Raw genomic sequence first — 27,964 nt, forward strand, 5'->3', positions numbered from 1 at the left:
GACATGCCCTAAACTGAAAAAATTCTGGGATGAGGTTTTTGATGCACTTGGAAAAGTATTTCAGAAAAGTTTTAATAAAGATCCCAAAATGGTAATGTTTGGACTCATACCAAATTACATAACTGGAAGGGGGAAAAAATATCTTTTGCAAATATTACTGATTTCAGCTCTTAAATGTATCACTGTTAAATGGTTAAAACCCGACCCTCCAACATACAATATGTGGATTGAGAAGGTCTGGGAAATTTATCTCATGGAACAAATAACTTACTCCTTGAGGCTTCAAAGAGATATATTTGTTAACAGATGGAGACCTGCCATGACCATACTAATGCAATAATTTCATGTTACCTTTATTTTATTTTACTTTATTTCACTTAATTTAATTTGATTTATTTCCATTTACACAGTTTATTATTTAATTACTTATTGTTTGTTTGTGTTACTTTGGTTTAACCATATCATTTATACATACTTGACCTGATATATATGCTTTAATGCTGTATTAAGCAGATCACAAATGAAAAACAGCAGACTAAATGTGAATTTGTATATATGTTTGTATATGCTGCAAAAATTGAAATAAAATTTAAGTTTAAAAAAAAATGTGCATCGAAATGTACCATTCATTGATGGAAACACAACTAGAGACAGGTTAAAACAGATACAGTATCTGGGTTTTTCATGAGGAAGATCACATAGATGTTCCAGCACTGTGATATCTAAAAAAAACTAAAACATTTTGCTGCAGTGCAATGTGACTCACTTCACATTTTCCAAAGCTTTCTTAAAAGTTGCAATATATTTAGGCTGCACTAGGTCCAGACAGCCCGGGGGGCGATCTGAGTCATTCTTGCCCCCCTTTGTGATCACATCCTGAAATTTTTTTTGCCAGTACAACATTTGAAAGTCACAACCAGAGCGGAGAAAATACATTATTTGTACTTGAAGGCGTGATAGCGGCAGAGCAGAGCGTCTGGTTCCACCTGCATGCGGTCGGATTAAAGTGACATATTGAGTCAGTGAACTTCTGCTGGAGGAAGCAGGCTTCTTGTTATGTCTGGGTGTCCTGACGCAGGTGGAGTGTGTATACGGCACGCGGCTGTGGGATGTAGATCAGCCCGGGGTGCTTCTTCCTCAGGACGCCATCGCTCCACAGATAGGCCACCCAGACCGCCACCAGGAACAGAGCCACAGAGAAACTATTGACCAGAGAAACATCAGAATTAACTAATCACTGTGATTACATTTAAATGAATGGGGTTTGCGGTTTGTTTGTTTTTGCAGGATTTTAGTCTTGTAATTTTAGGATTTTAGTCAATGTAAATAGTCATGAAAATAAAGAAAACACATTGAATGAGAAGGTGTGTGTCCAAACTTTTGGCCTGTACTGTATATATATTTTTTATTATATTTTTATTTATTTTATTCTATTGTTGCACTGTGTTTATGTATTTTAGTATTTTAGTTTTTACCGTATTTCCTGCAACTGTGATATCTGTACAGCACTTTGGTCAACCGCGGTTGTTTTAAATGTGCTCTATAAATAAAGTTCGACTTGACTTTATTCCCACAGGCAAAACAGCTTAATGTAGTGCATGAAGTACATATTAGCTTGCATTGGTTTTTACAGGTGCTTAAATATGAATTTTAGAATTAATTGCATTCAAAATTTGCCAGAGATTATTTATATATACATATAACATATAGTATTTTCTGATCTACCTGTAGAGCAAGAAGAGGCCGTTACAGTCGGGTGCCAAGCCCCGCCTCCTCTGGTGCATCACTGTGGCGGTCATGGCGAAGAAGGTGAAGATGAAGAGGATGAAGGTCTGTCCCTCAGTGATCAGGTACCTGACAGCAAGAACCAGGAGGGTTAGTGGGTCTGATCACTGCACTGGGAGCAAAAGGTCACAGGTTCAATATCCACTGTGTTGATGCAAAACATCATAATAACATAATTCTGTTAATAACTGGAGTAATCATTTTACTTTTAGCCATTAAACTTCCTCCCAAGATGTTTTTAAGTACGATCATACACTGTAAAAATTAATCTGTTTAATTTACGGTAAAATACCGGCAGCTGTGGTTGCCAGAACTTCACCGTAAGAAATACAGTGAGTGGGTTTTCTACTGTAAATTTAAATGGAAATATCAGCAAAAACTGTAATTTAGACTGAATAATCCCGTTATTTTTAGGGTTATTGTGTCATTTTGACATCATGTTAGTTCTCCACTAATTTGACATGAAAATGTTACGTTGTTACAGCAAAACTGTGTGTTTCCTCCAGTTAATGACAGTAAAAGTAAAAGTTTTGTGCTATTATTTGATTTACGGTAATTAATCATTTTAAATTTTATTTTTTATTTTTATTTTATTTTTTACAGTGTAACTTTTAAGGATGCTTGATATGGATTTTTTCTATTGATTGCAATATCCAATAAATACCTGCTTATGGCCACTACTGATAAGATAACATTGGTAACACTTTAAAATAACCAACTAAGTGATGTTTATAGGTGGTTTATAAACCAATTATTAACCATTTACAAAGTGCTATACATATTTTATCTTTAAATGTTTTCAACCAATTTCTTAAAGGTTTGTGAATCATTTCAAAATCATTAACATACTTAATATGGTGTTAAAAATGTTATAATAAGTGCAACTAAGACTATTAATAAATTATTAATTATAATTTAATTGTTTGTTAATGGTAAAGTAACTAAACTTACATTAATATACCATCTTTTTGTCATTTTTAAAAAGATTTAGATAGTTTAACATTAATAAATTATCTATTTACCGTTCTAAATGGCCTATATATGGTTTATAAATTATGATTAAACAACAATAAACTATCTGTTTATCATTTCTAAATGATGGTTATTGTAAAGTGTTACCATAACATTTTCTTATTTTTAAAAGAAGTTCATAACTTGTAGTTTATGCATACCTGAGGAGAAGAAAGGCCAGTGAGTAAAGATGGATGATTTAATATTTAATAGCTCGGACCTGAGTCCAAATCTGACTAAATCTATCTGACATCACTAACAAAAACAAAGAAAGGTTCGGACTTTTTCAAAGTACTTTGAAAAAACTCCACAAACATACTTTTAAAAAAATTACTTTTATAGAACATTAATTATATATTTAGAGTAAATCGTTTGATATAATGCTACTTTATGATATAAAACTGTACTGATATAAAGCTTTTATATGAAAAATTGCTATTTTTAGCTACAATTCAAACTTAGTGTGTTTCTGCTGCTTTTATGTATGTGTATTTTAATTTGTGTAGGGAAATAAACCTGAGTGAGACTAAATGCTAATGTAAAGCATGTCATTCAAGGTAAAGAGCTAAAACATTGAGATCTGTGTGGAGCCACGAGGAGATGTAACCTTCTTCACTTTAATACACGAAACAAACAGAAAGATTGAAATCTAAATGTCAGAGACAAAGGTGTATGGTCTCTAATGGCTGCCTAAAATCTTTTTTTTTTTTTTTAGATTTAAAACTCAGCAGTAAAATGAGGGATTAACGCTATTTAAATAACAAAAACACTGAAAACTCCAACATGGCTCTTGAATTCTACTTTCATCCTGAGGAGCTGTCCTCAGTCAGTAAAGTAATTAGTCAGCAACACCTGAGAACTACCTGATCAATTATTACTAACTGCTGGAGGAGTCTCTCTCACACACACACACACACACACACACACACACACACACACACTCCAATTTAGGTATAACAGGCTTCCAAGGACGTACGAAGATGCATCATAAGTGAGGACAAGTCATTTGTATTCACAAGTCAGGTATGTCCTCACAGAGTAAGTATGTAAACCAATGAAATCCTGAAGTCCTCCTAATCCAGACACACACACACACACACACACACAACCACAGAAACGCACACACACACACACACACACACACACACACACACACACACACACATACATACACAACCACAGAAACATGCACACACACACACACACACACAGACATACACATACATACACACACACTCACTCACATACAGACACACACATATGCAGACATACACACACACACAACCACACACACACACACGCACAGACACACACACACACATACACACACACACACACACACACAGACATACACACACACACTCACACAGACAGACACACACACACAGACACACACATATGCAGACATACACACGCACTCACACACACAGACACAAACACACACACACACAGACACTCTCTCTCACACACACACACACACACACTCACACACACACACACACACACACACAAACACACACACACACACACACACACACAGCCTCAGGTGTTGGTGTCTTGTTCATCTCTAACACTCTTTGTTTCAGTTCAGCTGTTATCTAGTCAGACTCCAATGCAGCAGCACTTTGTGAAATAAAAATAAACATAAAGCTTCTTACATAACATACTGAAATACAGTATATGTTTTATATGTTTTACTAATTAAGTAAAATAAATGTAATGTCTCTAAATTGTAGAGGCCTGTGTTACACTGGAAAAGTATGGGCTTACTTTGTGTCTTTATTATTCAATCAAGCATAATACTTTTGTGAGCAATATCTTCCATCCTGCTTTCAAAAAATGTTTTTAATTCAAATGAAATAAATTTGTGATTAAAAAAATGTGTAATTGTGGGAAAAATGGTTTGTAAATACATTCAGATATAGCTGAAACGCAGGCAATGTTTTTGGGATTTCCAACAAAACTTTTTTTTCAATTTGCATAAAAAACTTTTTAGTCCAAAGTAATCCATATTTAATCACACTTTTTTTTTTTTTTTTACATTAAATAAAAAATGTCCATGATTGCATCTTGGAAAAAGTTTTGCTTCGAGGCGGCTACAGAGAGAAAAAATAAGCATATAATCTCTGAGAACACATTTTATCTGCATTGTAGTCTGATGTATGAACCAGTGGTGCATACATAATTTTGCATTTTGAATATAAATTCAAAAACAGTATACTATGAAAGTTAGTATTAAGTGCATGTTGTGCACAGTTGGTATGTAATCTGGAGCTCACACATCTCAGCATGAGCTGTGAATTCCTCTCTGTCCGTCTAATTATGACAGAGACACAACTTCCATGGTGATTATCCTGCATGTACTTTTGTTTTAACTTCACAGCTCGTCATGGATTCTCTAACATAATCTTTTTAAGTACTTCCACTTTGATGTTTTTGTTTGTTTCCTTATTTTTGCTGCCGTTTGTCAGCAGGGAGCCGGTCGACCCCTGAGCTCCCAAGATTGTGTTTTTATTGATGGAGAAAGAATTTAATCTCTTTGTGCTGTCGGCCTCGCTGGACGTCTGTCTGGATGAGAGCGTCTCTGCATGTAAATGTTCTGAAGTCAAGAGAAGAATGCAAACCTCCGCAAATAAAGCTCTTAACACAAACTTAATGTAGATTTATGCTCCTGTGGCCCGCTAATGGACTGAATCACCCCTTCCAAAAAAACACAGGCTTCCCTCAGAGACTCCTTCTGTTTCTCTGTGAGACTTTCATTACAAAGACTAATTGTGAAGTTTTCCTCAAGTGAGGTGAAGATGGAACACATAAATTAAATTATAGATTCACAATGAAGTCCGTGACCTGCACCTTTTTTTCCACTTTAAGAGGGCACAGTAGCTACTGATGGAAAAGTCCTTTATCACTTATGTCAACATTAAGTCGTTTTTGTCATAAATTAGTCGCAAGATAGAATACCAAAATGTCCTCACACCTAAATGGAGAGATTGCAGTTTTAACAGTTTTTTTATAAGGTTTAAGCACCAAAACTACTCGTCAAGTTTAGGAAATAAAACTACTTGGTTAGGCTTAAGAAAAGATATGTATGCATAAAGTTACGATAATGATGTGAGGTGGTTTTGGTAGTTACATTGGTGACATAAAACCTGGTTTAGACGTCATATAGCTACGCACAGAAGTAAAAGTGCATAGGTGGCTTAAAACCATGATGTGGACTTTGGGTTTGGGAACAAGAAAACCCTTTGTTTCTTTTACCCATCTACAACCAAATGGACCTTCTCATTTTTATCCGTTTTCCACATCTTCACTGTTGCACTGGTTTATGTCAGAGTTACTCGGTGAATAAGGATTGTTTTACACTGCTGTACACTGTAAAACCTAATGTTGCTTGTTTGTTATTATAACTAATTTTTCCTTTTCAACACAACAAATATTTGTGCAAAAAGTAATTTTAACTTAAAGTATTAGGTCAAATAGCAAGATTCATTTGAGTTAACTACATTGTCTTTGTTGTCTCGACATAAAATTATTTCGCAGCATGGAAACTCAAATATTTAAGTTGAAACAAAAGTTGGGTTTTACAGTGTACAAACGACAAATACGGCTGTTTTTTGTGGGAGCACAGTCTTAAATGTATCAACTCTCACAGAGATTGAACCTGTGACCACTCAGTTACAGAACAGAGAGACTCTTAGGCAAATTCACAAAAAGATTGTAGTTTTTAGGGCCACTTAACCTGCACAAAAAACATGTAGCCTGTTACTCAAAGCACCCGCGCAGAAATAACAAGAAGTTCCACCAAGCTGCGCTGCCAAGTCAGTTGAGGCGCTCCTGTGCTGTTAGCCTATATTTAAATAATCTAATATACATACATGTGGAGCAAAATTGACCCCTTCCTATGCAAATGATCATCATTGTAAAAACAGTTGAATTCACAAAGATCAGTGGTTATAGCAACACGCAGTTACACAGAAATTATTAGCATTGCTGGAAACTGAATCACATGTATAATCACATGCTGTTCGCTTCAAGTCATGGCATTTTCTGTTTCAGAAAAGATGCACTTGTTTTGAATATTATCACCCCATTAAATGGCTGTTATTAGATCCACCTACTCCACCTGCATGTGCATGGGATAGATAGAGCTCCACTTATTGGTAAATGGACTGCACTTATATGGCGCTTTTATCCAAAGCGCTTTACACTACTGACTGCGCTCATTCACCTGTTGATACACACATTCATACTGGTGGCAGAGGCTACCCTACAACGGTGCCACCTGCCACCATTGGGGTTGTTCAGTCATACACCAATTTGGGTTTGAGCCATTTGGGGTTCAGTATCTTGCCCAAGGATACTTCAACATGTAGGCTGCCATGGGTCTGGGATCGAACCACCAGTCAGTGGGCGACCACTCTACCAACTGAACCACAGCCGCCTAGCGCCTACAGAACCTTTTTATCAGCCCATTAAATGGCCAGTCATGGTTTTATTTAGATATCTTGCCCTGAAGTTCTGAGGAATGCCTCAGCATCTCGTCGATCAGAACCTGTAACTCGTGCACTGAACATTTACTTTTTTTTTTTCTCTGCCATTACCTACCTATTACCTCTGCCTACTAAAGGCAACATTTATACTTTGCCACAGGGATAATGGCAGTCAGTCAAAAAAGGGCAAATTGCACTTAGCTGCAAAAATGTTGCATGTTTGCACGATCATTAGTGCATCAACTTTTGCAGATTATGGCAGATAGAAATTGCAAATGATGCACAATTCATGCTGCTATCAGCAGTCGCAAACCATTCTTTGTGAATTCATCCATCAGTGTGATCTAGTAGTCAAGCAGTCTGACCAGTAGTAGGTGGCACTCGGGACAAGCAGCATCCAAGCTGTCAGCGGCATCTTCTCCACTTGTTTCCTGTGACTGAAACAACCACTGAAGAAGAGGAAGAGGACGAGGAAGAGAGGAACATACCTGGTGGAGACGGAATAATCACAGCTAATGATCCGCTGCTTTATTAACACACAATCACAATGGCTTAAAATGCAGAACTTGCGGCTATAAAACCAGAGTCCAGTGTTAGGTATGCCTGGAGTCACTAGAAAACAACAAAAATGTGACAATGTGACATGTGTCATATTTACAAAAGAGAGATCCTTTCCAGCCATAACCCCTGGTGCAAAAAATACTCACTGCACCGCCAAATGTCTATTAATCCGCTGCTGAAAATAGTGCCCAACAAATGCATCATTTCCTCCTGATAAAAAACTACCAGGACCAGTTGTTTAAGGAAATTAGTGAGCCTTTTTTAAACATGAAACTTCATATTTTTGTTTTTAAAGATTTGCATCTTCAGTCAGAACCAATGAGCTCGGAGCTGAGACAGACAATAATGATCGAGATAACCCCGATATGAATCCTTTTAATGGTTTTTTGACATAAGAATTTTCTTGGAGTGGAAAAATTAAAGGGATGATATTTTTTTTTATCATTTTACAATTGTTTTTATGGCGGTGTTAGTGAATGAAAGTTAGTGAGTTACAGTAAAAAATAGTTTGGGCTCTTCTTACCACATCAGATGACCAAGAGTGTCCTCATAGAAACACAGAAGCTCAAAGAAATCCACCTGAAAAATAAAAAAAATATTCTTCAGAGTGAAAGGTTCAGTAGAGCTTTTAGCCTCCTGAATCATGTCTTCAAAGGTGAAAGCCTATTTAAAAAATGTTTTTTGCATTAATGGATCCATTTTGTGATTCATGCTGCTGTATTCCTGACATGTCCTCACTGGGAGGTCACTTTCCTTCCCACAAATTCAATTTCAGTTGTTAATTTCCCACACGGCCAAGGTTGCATCAGAAACATGGGCTCTTTTGGATGGATTTGTAGTTGCAAATTGATAATAATTACACATAAATTACAAGGTGACTTTGCTTCTCTGTGTTAGAACTAACTGTGGATGGAAAATAATAATCAATTAAATATGATTATATTAGGAGAAATTCTGCAAAACTCATATCTGCTTTTAATAATAATTACGGTTTGAGATAGGCTACATGGGGAACAAAATCCCGAATGAAAAAAAAAAACATTTACACAGACATGTTAGACAGCCAGAAGAAGAATATTTTTCTTTTTACTGTTCTGTTTTTCATGTCTTCATGCTACTTACAAATTCCATAATATGTGGATTTTTTATATGCCAGAGTATGTCAATGAAAATAAAAAGATTCCCAGTTGTCAGTTTATAAACGAACATGGTCTCACAGAAATCTGTGAAATAGCCACGGATTTCGCTTAACTCAAAATCCGTGGAATAGCCACAGAATCGCTCAAATTTCCGTGAAACTGACACGGATTTCGCTACAATGCAAGTTAATGACAGTCATATCCCGTGGCTAGCAGTCAGAAAAAAAAACATGGCGGACAGTTCTCTCATTTTTAGTGAAAAATCAATATTTTGACTTCGTTTCTGCATAAAAATGGATTTTGATCACATTTCTAGCGAGAAATATATGTTTTATTTTCTAAATCTTCACTCAATGAATGTACATAATCACTTTGTATGTTGGAATAGCCACAGGATATGACTGTCATTAACTTGCATTGTAGCGAAATCCGTGTCAGTTTCACGGAAATTTGAGTGATTCCGTGGCTATTCCACGGATTTTGAGTTAAGCGAAATCCGTGGCTATTTCACGGATTTCTGTGAGACCAGGTTGTTATAAATGTATGTTAAGAAATTTGCTACAATGTTTTCATGTGCATTTTTGTGATGCAGAGCATGCTTCAGTGCCAACAGTGTGTTTACATCATACTGCAGTATGTTACAGTAATTTTCACTTGCCTGTGTGTGAGTGTTTTTGTTATTTTCTATCTCCGTTCGAGTGATAGGTAATTGGTGCATTTTGGTTCTATCAGTCCATCTGCTTGTTTTCATCCCCTCTTGCCTGCTCTCTCTGCCTCACTCTGCTCACCTGATTTTCTTTGACAATCATTGCACCTGCATGCTTTCTCGCCATCACTTTCAGTGTAAAAGCACCACTCTAACACTCTGTCTCTGCTCACTTGTTGTCTCTTCCACAGCATGTTTGTGCTAAATTTTCAGTCCAATTATCTGCTTGCTCAAAGCACTTTACACCTATTGTCATTTTTCCAGGAATTTACCCAGCCAGCCAGCTTGCTAAGCCCACTATCAGCTCTCGTTCCTGGATTTTCTCTGCTTACCATCTTCCTTTACTCCCACTCCTCTCAGCAGAGCCTCCACCAGCCATCCAAGACCTAATTTCTCACCTACCAGTTTGTATCTTCTGCCTGACTCAGCATGTTTCTCATGCATTATTTTATTTGTGCTGGGCCTTAACAATATCAGCATTAAATGGCATGTATTGATTTTGTCTTTTTTTGCATTTAAAAAATGAGTAAACTCTTATTTTGCTGTAGAGCTGTGTACAACATATGATTCCCTCTGCAACTGTTTGCCCCATATTCACACTCACACAAGAATTATCTAGCTAGTGCACCCCACGGTTATATTGATCCAAGCGTTAAAATTGAAATGCATAAACATGCAATCAGCATTTTCTGCTGCTAGGCATTTCTCATTCAAAACAACAACAAAAGATGGAGAAATGCCGTCATGGCGGTGAGTTTTTTTCTTGTTGGAATTCCTTCAGGAGGTTTTTATCAGGAGCTGCAGAGGACTTCTCTCCAAAACGAGTGGACCCGCTGACTGAATACCAGTGAAAACACTAAATAAAGCAGTTTCACAATAACTATCAGTGTGTCAGTGATGCAGTTCGCTCTGCAGCTGAGTTGCTGATATGTTTGCTCACTTCTTTTATAACTTAAGATCCAGACATCCCCAGTATTTCAAAACTTGTAATCAGGATCAGGATAATCCAGATAACGAAATCCTCCTTTTCTCAGTCATGGATCAAGGTGATCCTGCTTTGATCGACTTTATCTGAGTAATTAAAAACTAACTCACTTCATTGATTTGTGTGTTAAGCAGCTACACTGCAAAAAAAAAAGAAAAGTTTGGTGAACTCAAAATTTCAAGGCAACAAACTTCGATAAAATTTTAAGTTGGACAATTAAACTAAATATTTTAAGTTTTGTTTTTGAGTTTACTCAACTCTGAATTCAGATTTTTGTCAACTCAACTGTAAGTTGTACTAACTTATAATTTTACATTGTAATAAGTTTTAATCCTTACTTCTGCTAACTTCTGCAATGTGCTGAATTGGCACTATTGTAACGCCGCTATGAAATGTCAGCTAATGTTGCGACCACAATTTTGAGTTAGCATTGATACGCTAATGGCTACTCTTGTAGCTGTAACAAGCAGCACGGCTAGCATCAGTTAGCCGCTAGCATCACTTAGCCGCTAGCTTTCGCTAATGACCGAATTTCACCGCTTTCCCGCATTTCACAACAAAGAAATAAGAGTTAGCAGAACTATTGTCCCTTGTTGTGAACCCCAACTTAAAGATATAAGTAACAACAACTCACAAACTTGTTTTTGAGCAGACAACTGGCTTCCTTTGTTGTGCTAACTTACATTATTGCCCTAAATGTCAATAATTTATATTTCCAAGTTTTACCAACTTAAATCACAGTTTTAGGCCAAAAAATACAAGTTGGCTTTTTTTGCAGTGTAGCGGGCTAGCGAGGTAGCTGCTTTGTTGATTAATTTTAGTCTATGGTTTAACTTATAAAGGAACTAATCGTCGGTACATAATACCTGAACTCCAACTTGTTTAGAGTTTATTAGTGTTACGTCATTGGCAACACAGCAGACTTAAAAAAAATCTGCCACATGTGTACAGAGCAGACTGCTGCAGTACTTAGGAAACATAACGTTACGAGTATTAATTATACGATTCATTCAGAAGTGTCAGAATGCTCCAGTAATGCTGGTGATGATGTCATGCTTTGTGTACGTAAAGATATACTCATACAACTTCTCTTTCTTCTACTTTCAGAGTCACTCACAGCCATGAACCTCTCAGCTATTAAAGACAACCGGGTTTCCAGCACTATTAGTGCTGGAAATCCTTGGAAACACTTTAATTGTATATTGATATTGATAAGGTTTTCAAGTTATTGGATTTTGAATAAAGTGCTCGAAACTGCTTGAAATACTGGGCCCTGGTGACTAAATTCCTTTATCTAGTGAAACATTTTAATGCAGAAAAGTTACATATTGTGCTTTACTTTAATTCTTTTTTTGTACAGATGCATTTATGCAAGCAGCATTTCATGCAAAGTTAGGGCTCATTTTAACTACTTAATATACTTTTATGAGGTTTAAAATGTCCTAAAAGTCAAATCACTTTAAATTGATCATGTTTTTATATTAAATCTCAAACTGAAAAGTAACTAAAGCTGCCCGCTTAATATAGTGGAGTTAAAAGAATAAAGTTACATAAAATGTAATTGTAATACCTCAAAATTGTGTTTAAGTACATACTTGAGTAAATGTACTGAGTTACATTCCATTTCCATTCTATTCCATCTTTTCTTGAAACCTTTTGTACTTTTTTTCTCGAACAAAACATGGAAATCACAACATCTTGACAGAATATTGTCAATTTTCTGATTGAGAGTAAACGTACCATGGACGGCGGTTTGAGGCTCGTCATGACTGGATTCTCTCTGATCGACAGGTGCAGCTGGTAGCCAATCAGCACGAGCCGTCGGGTGATGGAGTCGGCGGCCAGGTGGAGGCTGGTTCCCATGACAACAGCGATGATGCCTAGGTGGATGCCAAGGCGGGGAAACCTCCGGGGGCTACGTTCAAGCATCTGTAAGAACAGATGTTTTACTGAGATCTGAGGAGCATCTTTATACACGTTTATCATTCAGTGTGAAGCAACACATGGTGACTGAGTTACTTGGAGCAGGATGAGCGGTGTGCTGATGTTGTACAGGATGTGGAGGAATTCTGCAGCACCGGGACGGTTCAGAGGAAACCAGTCTGTAGGGAGAACCAGCTGCAAAAGAACCACACTGTAAAAAAAGTGTCTGTAGATTTTACAGTGACCGTAAAATGATAAATGGGTTAATTCAGTTTTAGTAACAATGAAACACTGTAAATGTATATATCAGCCAAAACAGTATTTTTTACAGTTTTATTTTTTGAAAAATACATTACTCCAATGTTAAATACACTGTCATATGTTTTAAATATTAAATATATATATATATTTATATATATATATAAGTGTCACTGTAATTTTTGCATTTCTCTTTTGTAAAAAAAATACTTTTTCTCAATGTTAAATATGCGAAACACCATATCTCTAACATAAATATACTGTAGTATTTTATGGTAAATCTTTAATTTATGTGGCATTTATAAAGTATTTTCTTGTCAATTATATGGCAGAACAGCATTTCTTTTGATGGAAAAACGTATTTATACAGTAAAAAATTGAATAAAATGGAAATCTTAAACGTGAAATCAACAGTGCAAATATCTTTTTACCGTAATATTAAAAAAAGTTCTACTGTATTTATTACGGTAAAATTCTGGCAACCACAGCTGCCGGTTTTTTACCGTAAAAACAACAGTTTTTTTTTACAGTGTAGCAAGGATAAAAGATTAAAAGTTATATTTATACCTAGTCTTGATCCTCTTCTTAAATAGCATTTATGACATTTTAATCGATTTGAAACAGGCTGATTAAGTGTAGCTTCTCTGAGAAATTATTTCAACATGAGCTCTCTATCCAGGCTGTACCAGATAAGTCTGAAGGATAAATTAACCCAAAAAGAAAACAGAGAAATTACTTCTTCTTTTTTTTTTAAATATCCCTGGATAAAATATTCTACTTTATATTAAAATTTTAATTTAAATAAGATACTTCCATTTTCTCTATTTATTTCTCTCTGGCTGTAATTATCCTCCAAAAAATGAGAACTCAGTAAAACGTGAAATTTGGCCAGCGGGAATGGACACTCGATATCATCCAGTTACCATGACAACAGGCCGGCCTACATCCAGGACCCAGTTGTGGACGGTGAAGCCGAGCCAGAGGTCCAGGTGGAACCGAGGCTTCGACAGAACGGGATCCATCTCCGCAGAACCGGCCCCCCGGCTGCTGAAGAAACACACACAATACAAAACGAGTTTCAGAAGACAGAAGGTGGATTAATGTGCACAAAGGTTTCTCATTCAATTCAACCGGCATCTGGTTCCACTAAAGCAGCAGCTAATTATGCAACCAGCGACTCCTCAACCGCCATCGAGACGCTTTCTGCAGTGAAGAGGAGATTAAATGCTTTAACACATGATAGGATTCGTCTGAGATCTGCAATTTAGAACAGAAACCAGAATGTAGTGATGCTGAAATAGAAACACTTCCTAAAGCAAAAACAACATAATTTAACATATACAGTACAGGCCAAATGTTTGGACACACCTTCTCATTCAATGTTTTTCCTTTATTTTCATGACTATTGACATTGTAATTGTATTCATCAAAACTATTAATGAACACATGTGGAATTACGTACTTAACAAAAAAATGTGAAATAACTGAAAACATGTCTTATATTCTAGTAAGCAAAGGGTGGTTACTTTGAGGAATCTAAAATACAAGACATGTTTTCAGTTATTTCACACTTTTTTTGTTAAGTACATAATTCCATATGTGTTTATTCATAGTTTTGATGCCTTCAGTGAGAATCTACAATGTAAATAGTCATGAAAATAAAGAACACATTGAATGAGATGGGTGTGTCCAAACTTTTGGCCTGTACTGTATATGACTTGTGAATTATGACGGCTGAAAGTCTTATCAAGAGAGCCCAGTCACCACAGAGAATAACCGGCTCAATGAATGTTAAATCCTGGTTGAAGGGCACAAACATTTAAGTTCCTCATGGAAGAATTCTTCTGACCTCCCACATGAGGTTGTCATTTGTGTTTTCTAGTAAAATATCTCAACAACTATTGTATGGATTGTGATGACATTTGGTTCAGACTTTCCTGTTCTCCTCAGGAGGAGCTGCAATGTATCACTTGTGTCACAGTTGCCCAATGGTTACCACTTAGCTACCACTATCTTAAAGAACCTGGTCTCACAGAAATCCGTGAAATAGTCACGGATTTCGCTTAACTCAAAATCCGTGGAATAGCCACGGAATCGCTCAAATTTCCGTGAAACTGACACGGATTTCGCTACAATGCAAGTTAATGACAGTCATATCCCGTGGCTATTGGTTTGTTCCAAGTCACGTGACTTTCAAGGTCCCAGCGGTCAGAACAAAAAATATGGCGGACAAAATCAATATTTTGACTTAGTTTCTGCATAAAAATGGATTTTGATTACATTTCTAGCGAGAAATATATGTTTTATTTTCTAAATCTTCACTCAGTGAATGTACATAATCACTTTGTATGTTGGAATAGCCATGGGATATGACTGTCATTAACTTGCATTGTAGCGAAATCCGTGTCAGTTTCATGGAAATTTGAGTGATTCCGTGGCTATTCCACGGATTTTGAGTTAAGCGAATCCGTGGCTATTTCACGGATTTCTGTGAGACCATGTTGATCTTAAAGGTACTATACATGTACGTGTATTGATCTCTTCGTATTGCCAAAATGTGAACATATTGTAATGTAATTTAAAAACCTCATTGCCTGTATCACCCATGGACTGATTATTATGAAACAGACTTTGTAGTAATGTAATGCTCATGCACGTTCCCAAGTATCTTTCCTCTCCTCTTCAGTGAAGAGGTGTGCAACACTACTGATGTTGGCTCAAAAATCCACTAGGAGCTAACAACAACAGATACAGAGTGCAAGCATTTGCATGAGTAATGCTAGGCTCAGACCAAAAGATTTTCACAGTCCCAGACTAAAGTCTGAAAGTCACCACGCACTCCCGTCATCTCCATCGTTAAGTGTAAGGTAGTAATCTGCTCTGTTTCATATCAGTCTTTTCCTAGTCTTGGGTTTGGATCATATCAAACGTGTTTGATATTATCTAAAGTCTCAGTAACATAACACAATCACCAACCAATAGATGAGCGGTTCCAGACCAGCCAGTAAAACCACTTCCACAGGAAAAAGGAACATCACAATAATGCCTCAATAAAAATATAGTGATGTCATATATTTACGGCCACAAGCGGGATTTTTTCGGGGCGATGTTTCTTAGTAAAGAGAACAGTAAGGAGACTCAGTTAAAATGTATAAATAAATATAAGCATAAATAAGTAATAAATAATTGATGATTAATGTATGATTAACTAAATGAAAATTGAAAAAGCTGATACATATAATTATTCAATTAAACACTATAATTAAATAGGACATACATGTATATCGTGAATTAATTTATAAATTTTCCTTTCCTTTATTCTTCCTTATATCTATTTTTACTGTAAAATAGTCAAATGTTCATGTCAGAAAAGCAGAAACCCTTTTTCAGCTCTGTGAGGGGGCATTTTGTGGCATCTTCTCCTCTTCTTTTTGTTGTTGTTTTTTCGACACAAACCACTGCACACACTAGAGCAGCTGGAGCCAAAAGTTGCTTCTCCTCCATTTCTAAGTTTTTACTAAGAGCATGATGGGAAAAAAATTGCATGGCGGGAATTGCATAGTCTTGTAAATAGTGACCCTGCAAGATTCAGAGTCTGTCTAAAATCTCAGTGTGAGACTAGGCTGGGGCTAAAAACTCTTAACACTTGTCTTCAGATGTGAGCAGGTATGACACGATAGCTTTCTGGGAGTCTTTTCCAAATCTTGTCAAAGTCTTGTATAGGTAGCATATCAGAGAGCTGACTGCAGTTCAATTAATAGCCACCCGTGTCACTAAAAACAAGGAGTTTTTAAAAATTGCATTAACCTTTAAAAAGCAATGGTTCAATTACAATATGATTGCTCACCATATGACCATTTGTCAAATCGCCCGATATGAGGTACAAGGTGGAGAGGAGTGTTCTAAAAAAAGTGCAGACATCAGTATACATACACGTACGGTTTGCATTTGTTTAAAAAAAAAGGCTGCAGTTTTTAATTTAGGCTACAAAATCACTGATCTAGGTTTGGGCACAAAACTTCCTGGTAAGGCGCTACAAAAGACAGTTTAAACAGTAAATACATGGGCATAAATGCCGGAAGTGAAGTAGTTACGGGGACAACTTGTCTACCAGAAATGGCATAGTTACACTGTAAAAAATTTTTTGTAGAATTTACAGTAAAACACTGTCAAATTGCATCAGAAATAAGGTGTAAATTTTAAAATTGTATATCACCGTTGTAGACACTTAATAACCGTAAATCAAGGAATAGTGAAAAAACTTAAATTGTAAAAATATATTTTTTTAAATGTATGTAAAATTAATGCAGAAATACCATAATGTCACAAAGACACAATTACCCTGAAAAAAAGAGGATTATTCAGTCTAAAAACTGTTTTTTTCCTGATATTTATATTTAAATTTACAGTAGAAAAGCCAGCTCAGGCTGCACTGCAAGAAAGCCAACTTGTATTTTTTGGCCTAAAACAGTGATTTAAGTTGGTAAAACTTGGAAATATGAACTATTGACATTTAGGGCAATAATGTAAGTTAGCACAACAAAGGAAGCCAGTTGTCTGCTCAAAAACAAGTTAGTGAGTTGTTGTTACTTATATCTTTAAGTTGGGGTTCACAACAAGGGACAATAGTTCTGCTAACTCTTATTTCTTTGTTGTGAAATGCGGGAAACGGTGAAATTCGGTAATTAACGAAAGCTAGCGGCTAACTGATGCTAGCGGCGCTGCTTGCTACAGCTACAAGAGTAGCCATTAGCGTATCAATGCTAACTCAAAATTGTGGTTGCAACATTAGCTGACATTTCATAGCATGCGTTACAATCGTCACATTGCAGAAGTTAGCAGAAGCAAAGATGAAAAGTTATTACAATGTAAAATTATAAGTTAGTACAATTTACAGTTGAGTTGACAAAAATCTGAATTCAGAGTTGAGCAAACTCAAAAACAAAACTTAAAATGTTTAGTTTAATTGTCCAACTTAAAATGTTATCGAAGTTTGTTGCCTTGAAATTTTGAGTTCACCCAACTTTTCTTTTTTTTGCGGTGTGATAGGAGTGTTATTACTTTCGCAGGTATTGGATGAAAGAAAATGTGTGATGGCGCTAGAAGAAAAGTCAGGAGGATCACCAAAGTTATTAAAATTCATCCTGAGGGGAGCATAAATGATGAGACACATTTGAGTGTGGATCCACAGGGTGACAGGAGAGCGAGCCGTCCTGGAGCCAGAGGAAATCGTGACCTGACATATGCTCCCCTTCCAAAATCCCCAAACTCTGAGAAAGTGGATTTCCTCCAGCTCTAATCTCATCTGCTCCTCTGTCACACATCCAGCAGAGGATATAGGCTAATGTCCTGCTGCTTTCATTTGGATTCAGCATTCATTCCGTAATCAGGTTAGAGCAGCTGACACACAGGAGCCAGCCACCAACACAGCAGCATCACTGACTGAAGGTTAAAGATGGGATGTGATTACAAGCTGCATTTTCTTTTTTTTTTCTCTATGTACAACAGTTTAACATTTTCCTTTTGACAAACACTGACACATTTATAGTGATCATCTATGTGCATTGTCTCTAAAAATAAATAATTTAATTCGGTTTGTAAACTTTCATATTGAAGGATCCAAATTCAAAGTCGGCTGACTCCACGTAGGAAATGTGATGGAATTTATAAGTTCATTCCCTCAAGTACCGTACAAAATCGTAGTAAATGATAATTATTATAGATTAACTCAGCTGTGTATAAAGTAATTAAAATTAGCTTCACTTTTGCAGATGCAGCATAAAATTGATTAACATATTAATGCATGAATAATTATAATCCAATAATATATATTCCGCAATGTGCCATTCTGCATAATGAAATTTGACTTTTGGTACTTTTAGTATTGGATGCTAATGCTGATCTATCTTTAAATGAGTAAGAGTTGTTTGAATGCAGGACTTTTACTTCTAACAGAGAATTTCTACACTGAAATTACTAGTTTTTTACTGAAGTTACATCATTATTCTTATTACTATTGTTATTCTTATTATTATTATTGCTGTAGTGGTAAAGTGAAAGTTTTTTTAAAAGTGCTTTCATCTATTTTTTTAAAAATGCAGCTGAAGAATGAAGCATTGTTTTTCTCAACAGCGTAGGAAAACAACATTCAAAGTGCATGGAACATAAATGATGCAATAAAAGATTTCTCTTTTTCTGAAACTATTTATAACTTTACTCTAAAATATAAAAAGTTTCTTCCACAAGAGGTTAGGTCCCATCACAAAAGAAATCCATCCAGTCAAACGTAACTTTTGGCCTGTTTAGGAGGAACTTTTGTGGTTCTGGTGCTGGAACAACAAAAACAGAAAGTATATTATTTAAACATAACACAGCTGTGTGATTAATTAGAGATGACTCTTATGGTTGATTAAAGGTGGGACTGATGATGAATATTTTACAAACCTGCACATGAAAGTTGCTGCATGCAGAGCTGAGTTCTGTCTCCTCCGGTTGAAATGCTGCATCCCTCTTTTCAAACTGACCGTCTGTGACTTTATACTCTATTATACTAAAATACAGTTTAACAGCGACAATATCACAGGTCTGATTACATGCAGTGATCAGCTGAAGCAGTGTGTGTGATTGAGAAATCCAAATGCTCTTCCATCATTTATCCTGATTAGCTTTTACATGAATCCTCCTCTGAGATTTTTTTCCTTTCCTCTCTTGACTTTTTCCTCTCGCAGCTGCTGAAGATGGTTCCTCACAGTTTCCCGTTGGACTGGCACAAAGCTGCACAGAAAGTGAATTATTTGATGATAAAATACAGCCGCTTCTGTGCAGGAGTTAAACTGCAGGTTGATCTGCCTGCAGATAAGCCTGTAATCTGTATAAACCTGCTCCCAATGTTTTATTAGACAGCATTAATCTGGTTTCAGATGAATACAGTTTGAAGCTGACGGATTTCACTGCACCATGCATGAATACCTGTAAAACGTGTTTTAATAAAGGAAAGAGTTGAGTGAATGAGAGCTGAATAAAGAGACTGCAGTCTGCAACAATCATAATGGAAAAAATGGTGATATCGCACATTATTGCACAGGTAATAAGGTATAATTGAATGTAGATAGATAGATAGATAGATAGATAGATAGATAGATAGATAGATAGATAGATAGATAGATAGATAGATAGATAGATAGATAGATAGATAGATAGATAGATAGATAGATAGATAGATAGATAGATAGATAGATAGACTTTATTTATCCCAAGCTGGGAAATTACAGTGTAGCAGCAGCATTACACACAGAGACAATGACAACACAATTAAATAAAAACAACAACCTAGGCATACTTCAAGCAATAAAATATAAAAATACAATAAAATACAGAATAGAGTGTCCCAATAGATCTTGTTGTGAGTAATTCAATGCAGAAACAATTTTCTTTCTATAAAGAAAGAAGTTCCTACATGAAATAGATCACTACAAGGTCTGTTGATCATCCTGAGTACCCAGGTCATGACATGCAGACAGACGGAGGAGAGCTGTTACGAAACAAATGTAACATTTTTCTAACATCTAGTTATAACACATACCATGTTCAATAAAGATACATTTTACCTGATCTTTTATTTTTATTTTATTTTATTGTTTTAATAAATTTTAGATGAACACAGAATTTGCAACCACAGAATTAGAATGAATTAACTCTGAGAACTATTTTAATTCTGTGGTTAAAACTATTTAACCCTTTTCTGAATATAAGGGCTTTTAAAAAGTTCACTTCTTTATTATTATTTTTTTACTGCTATTAAAATTGTCATGGACTAGGCCAATTTACTTTTTTACTTTGTTTTTTTAATTTTCTTTCTACTCCACTGATCATAACATTTTGTATGAAAAGTTGGGTGGACATCTCTGACAGTAAGTCTGACGTGACAGGCATTTTTATTTTTATTTATTTTATAAAGCCCTTAGTGGCAACTTGCCGTAATATATATTTTTGTTAAATTGGTGTTGTTATTATTATTATTATTATTATTATTATTATTATTAATAATAATAATAATAATAATAATAATAATAATAATAATAATAACAATAAACTGCCCCATAAATCCCATAGCCATGCACATTGCTTTTATTTTTTCTGCTGCAAACAAAAAAAACGTAAAACTTCAAACAGTTGTACCTACAAGTCATTTTAAAACCATGATCGCAAACTATTCTGCTCTTGAATGTAACTGTTTTAACTGTTAACGGCTGTTAACTGTTACTTCATTTTGTTTTTATAATTTGTTTGTTTGTAATTTAACCCTCGAGACGTTAACCCTCGAGATTAAATAAATAAATTCCTACTTATATTCATTTTTCTCTCTCATTTTTTTTTATTCCTCCGCGTGTGACATAAATGTTTTTTAAACAAGAGGAAGTTTGCGTAGGGGAACTTAAATCGACCGGAGAATGTTCCAGTCGGAAGTATTTTTAGGTTGAACGGCAACTTCCGGCAAATGACTAGTTAGCAGAAGGTGAAAGTGCTTCTGTTTGTGTTTGAAATCTTTGACGCTTTTTGAGATTTCAGCCAGAAACATCACAGGGGGGCGAACTATTACGGCGAAAAAACGACGAGGCGGTTTGATTCAACCAAAGCTGCGGCAGAGAAGTGTCTAATTGTTGATTCGCTCGCTAACGTTAGCACGCCAGCTAACCGGCTGACGCCTGGTACTCGGCGTCCGGAGACAGACACCCTGCAGCTGGACGCTGATCGTCTGGACAGTTCACCGGTAAAACTCACCGGCCGGGATCAGCGACGTTTCTCCTGCGGCCATAACGGAGAAGATACAGTTTTCATGTGTGCACTGGGACTGGTTTCGACATTTTAATGGGAGGCGGCTCGCCTTGGAGGAGTGGACATTGCGGGCGCCAGTTGCGAAGAAAGCGGGGGTCCTGGCTCCCTGTCGGGCTCAGATGGAGTCTCTGGCCGGCTACGTGTACAAGGCAGCCAGCGAGGGCCGAGTCTTGACCCTGGCCGCGCTGCTGCACAACCACTCCGAGGCGGAGATCCGGTACCTGCTGGGCTATGTGACCCAGGTGGCCGGGCAGAGGTCCACCCCTCTGATCATCGCAGCCCGGAACGGACACGACAAGGTGGTCCGGCTGCTGGTGGACCACTACAGGGTGGACACAGAACAAACCGGCACGGTTCGGTTTGACGGGTAAGAGATGCCATTCTCACAATTTCTCAGAAATCTCACTCTTCCTCAGTGATGAAAGTAGTAAAACTTAAACCAACCAACAAGTACATTGGTTTATTAGTTTGTACTAGTCTATATCAGGGATGGGCAACTGGAGGCCCGGGGGCCGCATAGGGCCTGCACCCTCACTTGAAGTGGCCCTCAGTACAACTACATGCATTTGAGCATGAAATTAAAAGTGCAGTGTAAAAATGCACAAAATTACTTCTCACAAATAATGTTGGTCTGCTGTTCTTGCACTGAAAAAAAATCATAGTAAGTGGATATTTTTTATTTGCTTCAAACCTTTTGTATTATACTGTTATACATGCATTTGAGCATGAAATATGTTAAGTTACTGCACTGTAAACATATTTAAAATTGCAGTTTCATCACTGTTTAAGTGCCCGGTCCTATATGTGGCCCTGTGGTAATGTTGATCATAAATTGTGGCCCCCTCCAGTATTTAAGTTGCCCATCCCTGGTCTATATGATGTCTTCTAACTTGTTATTTTCACCAATAATGTTTAGACTTTATCAGTAATTTTACCTTATGATTTATTTGTTGATTATGCTTTGTATCAGGGCTGTGAAATGGCAAGAATCTAGTGATACAATATATATAACATGTATCATGATTCAATGTATTGCAATAATATCAGCAAGTCGATATATTGCGTTTTTTAAATCTGATTTTAATGGAAATTGTCGCGGTGCAAAGAGCACACAACCTCATGCATAAAATCAGATTTTAAAAAAGTTTACTTTTGTCTGCATTATTTCTTCTGCAAATCTCTGCATGTATATGCTATTATTTAAATAAATCAATAGTATTTATTATATAAGATCTAATACAGTATCATAAAACAGAACATTGCAATACTTGTGTATATAAATATGTTTTAACTCTGTTTTTAACTATCTGCAAAGTAACTACTAACTAAAGGTATCAAATCTTAATGCTTTATTAAACTGACCAAAATGTGTCAGTTTCATCAAACTGACATTTACCTTAGTATTATATTATCAGACCAAAATATAGTATAGCTATAGTATAGTTTGACTGTGTTTCATTCAGTTCTGACACTTAACATTTTATGTTTGTTTTTTTTAATCAAATGTAAAAAGGGTTCTATGGGAAACCATTGGTATATATCAAAGTAAGCTGTAAACAAAGTACTGTTTACTACTTGCACTGAAACTTAGTTCTACTATGACAAGTATTTGGGTGGGGGTGGGAGGTGAATGAGACTTCTCCAAACAGAAACCTGCTGTCGCTCTGCTGACTGAACTTTCAACTGGTTTATCCAGCTGGCCACACCCACATAGTGATGTCACAGCAAAGCTTGACCCAGTTTTCAAATGATTCATCCTGCTGTGGGTGAATCATTAGAACTACTAGTGTAGTAACAAAACACCTGTTTTGTAGTTGGCAAATTAATCTCTGTTTATGACTTTCCTTTAGATGTAAACAAGAAAAACTACCAAAACACTCAATAGTTTGTTGTAATAGAATGTTCAAGTTCTTTCTGAGGTCTGATCTTGGCCTCCTAAACCTACAAGAAGCTCTGTACTAATAAAGATAGTAATCTTGTTTGTATTCATTCATAAATGATTAAATATATTTTTGAGTAGTTAACATCTTGAGGTCAAGACAAAATGTGTTTGAGACCCCTCTGGGGTTGAAGACCACCTTGATTGTGAAACTGATTACTGAGTGTCTCCTGTCTTTCTTTCAGCTACGTCATCGACGGGGCGACGGCGCTGTGGTGTGCAGCTGGAGCGGGACACTTTGAGGTGGTGCGCCTGCTGTTGGGTCACAATGCCAACGTTAACCACACCACCATCACCAACTCCACCCCCCTGCGTGCCGCCTGTTTCGACGGGCGCCTGGACATCGTCCGCTACCTGGTGGACCACAAGGCGGACATTCGGATCACCAACAAGTATAACAACACCTGCCTGATGATTGCCGCCTATAAGGGCCACACGGACGTGGTGAAGTTCCTGCTGGAGCAGGGGGCGGACCCTAATGCCAAAGCCCACTGCGGCGCCACCGCCCTGCACTTTGCAGCAGAGGCGGGACATCTGGAGATTGTACAAGAGCTGGTGCGCTGCCAGGCGGGCATGGTTGTCAATGGACACGGCATGACGCCACTGAAGGTCGCTGCTGAGAGCTGCAAAGCAGACGTGGTGGAGCTGCTGCTGGCGCACGCCGACTGTGACCCGCCCAGCCGCATCGAGTCCCTGGAGCTGCTGGGCGCCTCCTTCGCTAACGACCGGGAGAACTACGACATCCAGAAGACGTACCACTACCTGCACATGGCCATGATGGAGCGTTATCGCGACTTAGAAAACATCGTTGTGAAGGAGCTGCTGCCGGCCATCGAGGCATACGGGGGGCGCAGCGAGTGCCGGACGCTTCAAGAACTGGAGGCCATCCGCGTGGACCGGGACGCTCTGCACATGGAGGGGCTGATGATCCGGGAGCGCGTCCTGGGCTCGGACAATATCGACGTTTCACACCCCATCATCTATCGCGGCGCCGTCTACGCTGATAACATGGAGTTTGAACAGTGCATCAAACTGTGGCTTCATGCGCTCCGTCTGCGGCAGAAAGGGAACCGGAACACACACAAGGACCTGCTGCGCTTCGCTCAGGTCTTCTCCCAGATGGTGCACCTGAAGGAGCAGGTGTTAGCCTCAGCCGTGGAGCAGGTGCTGAGCTGCAGCGTGTTGGAGATTCAGCGAAGCATGGCTCGAGTGGAGTCGGCGGCTGAATCGGAGCTGCCGCAGGCCATGGACAATTATGAGTCAAATGTCTTTACCTTCCTGTACCTGACCTGCATCTCCACCAAAACCACCTGCGGCGAGGAGGAGCGCGCCCGCATTAACAAGCACATCTACGACCTGATCCAGCTGGACCCGCGGTCCCGCGAAGGCTCGTCTCTGCTCCACCTGGCCATCAGCTCCAGCACGCCGGTCGACGACTTCCACACCAACGACGTGTGCAGCTTCCCCAGCGCCCAGGTCACCAAGCTGCTGCTGGACTGCGGCGCGCAGGTCAACGCCGTCGACCACGAAGGCAACACCCCGCTGCACGTCATCGTGCAGTACAACCGGCCCATCAGCGACTTCCTCACGCTGCACGCCATCATCATCAACCTGGTCGAGGCCGGCGCCCACACAGACATGACCAACAAGCAGAAGAAGACTCCACTGGACAAGAGCACCACCGGCGTGTCGGAGATCCTGCTGAAGACGCAGATGAAAATGAGTCTCAAGTGTTTGGCGGCGCGCGCTGTCCGCCAGCACCAGATCACTTACCGCAACCAGATCCCCAAAACACTGGAGGAGTTTGTGGAATTCCACTGAAAAGGACCCCGAGGACAGACTCTTTGTTCTTTTTAAAGAATTTCATATAATTTTCTAACAGATCCAAACGGTGCTGAGGATTATGGTTCAGTACTAAAAAGTTTTTGAGCATTTTTATAATAAAAAAAGTGGGTTGCTTTTTTTCTATTTTAAGTATTAATTCTTAAGAACCAGCAGCCATAGATGGCAGTCTGTCTGTATCACCGGGGCTGTGAGACCTCACAGGAAACGTCCAGCCAACTCTCGGCAGGTTTGTGCTGTGAGAGCAGAGAGGACAGCAGTGACATCACCGCGCTGATTCTTGTTTTGCCTTATCTCCACGATGGGGAGCTGCCATGTACGCCATTACTGTGATTACAGTCTGAGTGAATGAGCGAGTGTTGAAGAGAGACGATCAGAGACGGAATGAATGAATGAGTGTCTGTAGAGACGACCGACCTCGCCTGCTTTACATGCGTTCGTCCAACAGATTCTTTTTTAATGTGAGAAAAAAAATTTTCACTGGGTTTCAATTTCACTGTAACAACCACAACAACGGGTGAGAAAAGAGTCAGAAAAGGGAAACATGATCCAACTGCTGGGCAAAATTTATACTAAGAATCTGGCTTTTAGTTTGTTTTAATCAATGGGTTGTTGGTATTTATGAAAATGTTTTTTTCTGTTGACTTCTTTCAATAACACTGAACTATATGGCCCAAAGATTGTAGACACCTCCGTCCCAATACTATTGTGAAGCAAAGTTTTAATGCCAGAGTATACAGTCATGTTTTCGACCTCTTGTCCCGTTTTGGCCTTATGTCCCTTTTAAACGCATCAAATCTCATCACAGAATTTATATTTCTGTGATGTGACTTTTCTCCTCTCAAACTTTTGCATTTAAACTATTTTTAAAGGCCCGAAATGGAAAAAAACTAGGATTTTTCAATAGAAAGAGGATCTCATGAGAGAATAAAAAAAAACATTACATTGAATTATATTTATCTTTTTATCTCGTTTTTATCATCTTTTGATATCTCATTTATTTATTAAGTAATTGATAAGTGGCTTTAGATGTTCTCCCAGCAACAGTTAAACTTTATCTTTTCTGTTCTAACATAATAAGGATCTAAATGAAAATTCTCCATCTTAATAAACCATTTAGAAGCCCCCTCTGATGATCTGAAAAGGACGTGTTGATGAATGTTTCTCTCGGGTGTCCACATACTTTTGGCCATGTAGTGTGCTTCTCCCCCAGACATGGTGCTGCCATATTGATTGATACTCTGTAGAAATTCATGCATGAGCTTTTGTTGTGAAACCTGAATCTGAGGACAGAAACGATGAATGTTCTCCCAGAGGAAAAATCCCCATTTTTAAGTAGAATTTTTAAAAAAATAGGCCATGAAGTTGAGGATGATGTCCTGGTTTGCTGCTGCAGCTTTAGCTTTACTGTCATACTTACTTTGTTTGTTATATCTGGGGGGAAAGGAGTCTTTGTCAATTCTGATCATGTGGTGTACACTGTTGATTTGCTGATGCAGGAGGTTAAAAAATAGGACTTTCAATTATTTCTATGAATTTTAGTCTTTTTTTTGGTGCATAAAAGATGACTTATTTTTATGATTTTTTTAAAAGTCTTCACATTGATTATTTATTTGTGGGCACATCATGCAAGTGTCTTAACATCCAAATTTTCTTGTCTTCTTTTTTTTTAATTATTTGCCTGTATGCTTCTGCATGGATCTGTTCGGATTATTTCCAGGAAGGAAAAGCTTTAAAAATAACACTGCGAAGAAGGTTCATTGCTCTTCTTACTGTTTTTTTTTTTTTTTTTTTTAATGTAGTGTCCCCTCTTTATCTTCCCTGTGGTGTTTCTGCTGTTTGTGCTTCATGTATTTCCAGAGTTAACCATCTGTAAGTATAACTAACAAGGGATATATGTAAAAAAGCATTTCTTCCACTGCACAATACATTTTTTAATAGCTGGAAATAAGGTCCATTTGCTCAGTTTGTGTGATGTGAAACAAAACTAGAATTGTACAAAACAAGCAAGAAGATGTGTCATTTTTGGCTGCATGGACAAAAAAATCCAGATGCAAACTGAGAAACTTGTTCAGAATCATTTTTATGTTGTGGGAAAATATATTTTTTCACCCAGATTGTTTCTGAAAATATCTTTAGCACAGCAGGAAGGGTTATTAGACGACCCTCTGGGCAGGTGTTTCTTTAAAACAATAAATCTGATGCATTGTGAGTGGAAGGAAATGCTTATAAATGCGGAGCATAAGAAGAACAGACTGTCGAGTTTTCTTATTAAATATTCTGTTGGGAAAGCTGTTCAGACATTTATCAATGCAAATGAAAACGCCCCGGTTATTCTTCACCATTCGACTTGTTGGGAATTAATTATTTACAATATCTGACTTTTTAGCATGCTGAGATTCTCTGTTCAGTGACAAAGTGAGCTGTTATCTAAAGGAATCCTGTTAACCCAGGTTGAGTTCGGAGGATTAGAAGCTCCTCTGAGAGATG

At 37.7% G+C, this 27,964-nt stretch overlaps 2 protein-coding genes across 2 annotated transcripts; one reads left to right on the plus strand and one right to left on the minus strand.

Moving 5' to 3' along the window:
* Positions 1 to 740: 740 nt before the first annotated feature.
* On the minus strand, positions 741 to 14,132 carry cln6b (CLN6 transmembrane ER protein b). The gene is made up of 7 exons (XM_059335651.1): positions 13,782 to 14,132; positions 12,697 to 12,795; positions 12,418 to 12,606; positions 8,371 to 8,426; positions 7,652 to 7,774; positions 1,726 to 1,854; positions 741 to 1,202 (listed from the first exon to the last, which is right to left on the minus strand). The coding sequence occupies exons 1-7, from the start codon at positions 13,878 to 13,880 to the stop codon at positions 1,055 to 1,057; spliced, it is 843 nt and encodes a 280-aa protein (XP_059191634.1). The 5' UTR covers positions 13,881 to 14,132; the 3' UTR covers positions 741 to 1,054.
* Positions 14,133 to 21,244: 7,112 nt separating this feature from the next.
* fem1b (fem-1 homolog b) lies at positions 21,245 to 26,232 on the plus strand. Its single transcript, XM_059335661.1, has 2 exons — positions 21,245 to 22,060; positions 23,818 to 26,232. The coding sequence occupies exons 1-2, from the start codon at positions 21,813 to 21,815 to the stop codon at positions 25,451 to 25,453; spliced, it is 1,884 nt and encodes a 627-aa protein (XP_059191644.1). The 5' UTR covers positions 21,245 to 21,812; the 3' UTR covers positions 25,454 to 26,232.
* The last annotated feature ends 1,732 nt before the right edge of the window (positions 26,233 to 27,964 follow it).

Source organism: Centropristis striata, chromosome 6 (assembly GCF_030273125.1).
Source record: "Centropristis striata isolate RG_2023a ecotype Rhode Island chromosome 6, C.striata_1.0, whole genome shotgun sequence".
In the NCBI taxonomy this organism is placed as follows: domain Eukaryota; kingdom Metazoa; phylum Chordata; class Actinopteri; order Perciformes; family Serranidae; genus Centropristis; species Centropristis striata.

Excerpts from the sequence above, each read along its gene's own strand:
- cln6b (XM_059335651.1), bottom strand. The coding sequence starts at position 13,880 with ATGGATCCCGTTCTGTCGAAGCCTCGGTTCCACCTGGACCTCTGGCTC. Across the intron at positions 12,607-12,696 it reads CACCGCTCATCCTGCTCCAA|ATGCTTGAACGTAGCCCCCG; the intron begins GTAACTCAGTCA and ends CTGTTCTTACAG. Across the intron at positions 8,427-12,417 it reads GCCTCAAACCGCCGTCCATG|GTGGATTTCTTTGAGCTTCT; the intron begins GTACGTTTACTC and ends TTTATTTTTCAG.
- fem1b (XM_059335661.1), top strand. The coding sequence starts at position 21,813 with ATGGAGTCTCTGGCCGGCTACGTGTACAAGGCAGCCAGCGAGGGCCGA. Across the intron at positions 22,061-23,817 it reads GGCACGGTTCGGTTTGACGG|CTACGTCATCGACGGGGCGA; the intron begins GTAAGAGATGCC and ends TCTTTCTTTCAG.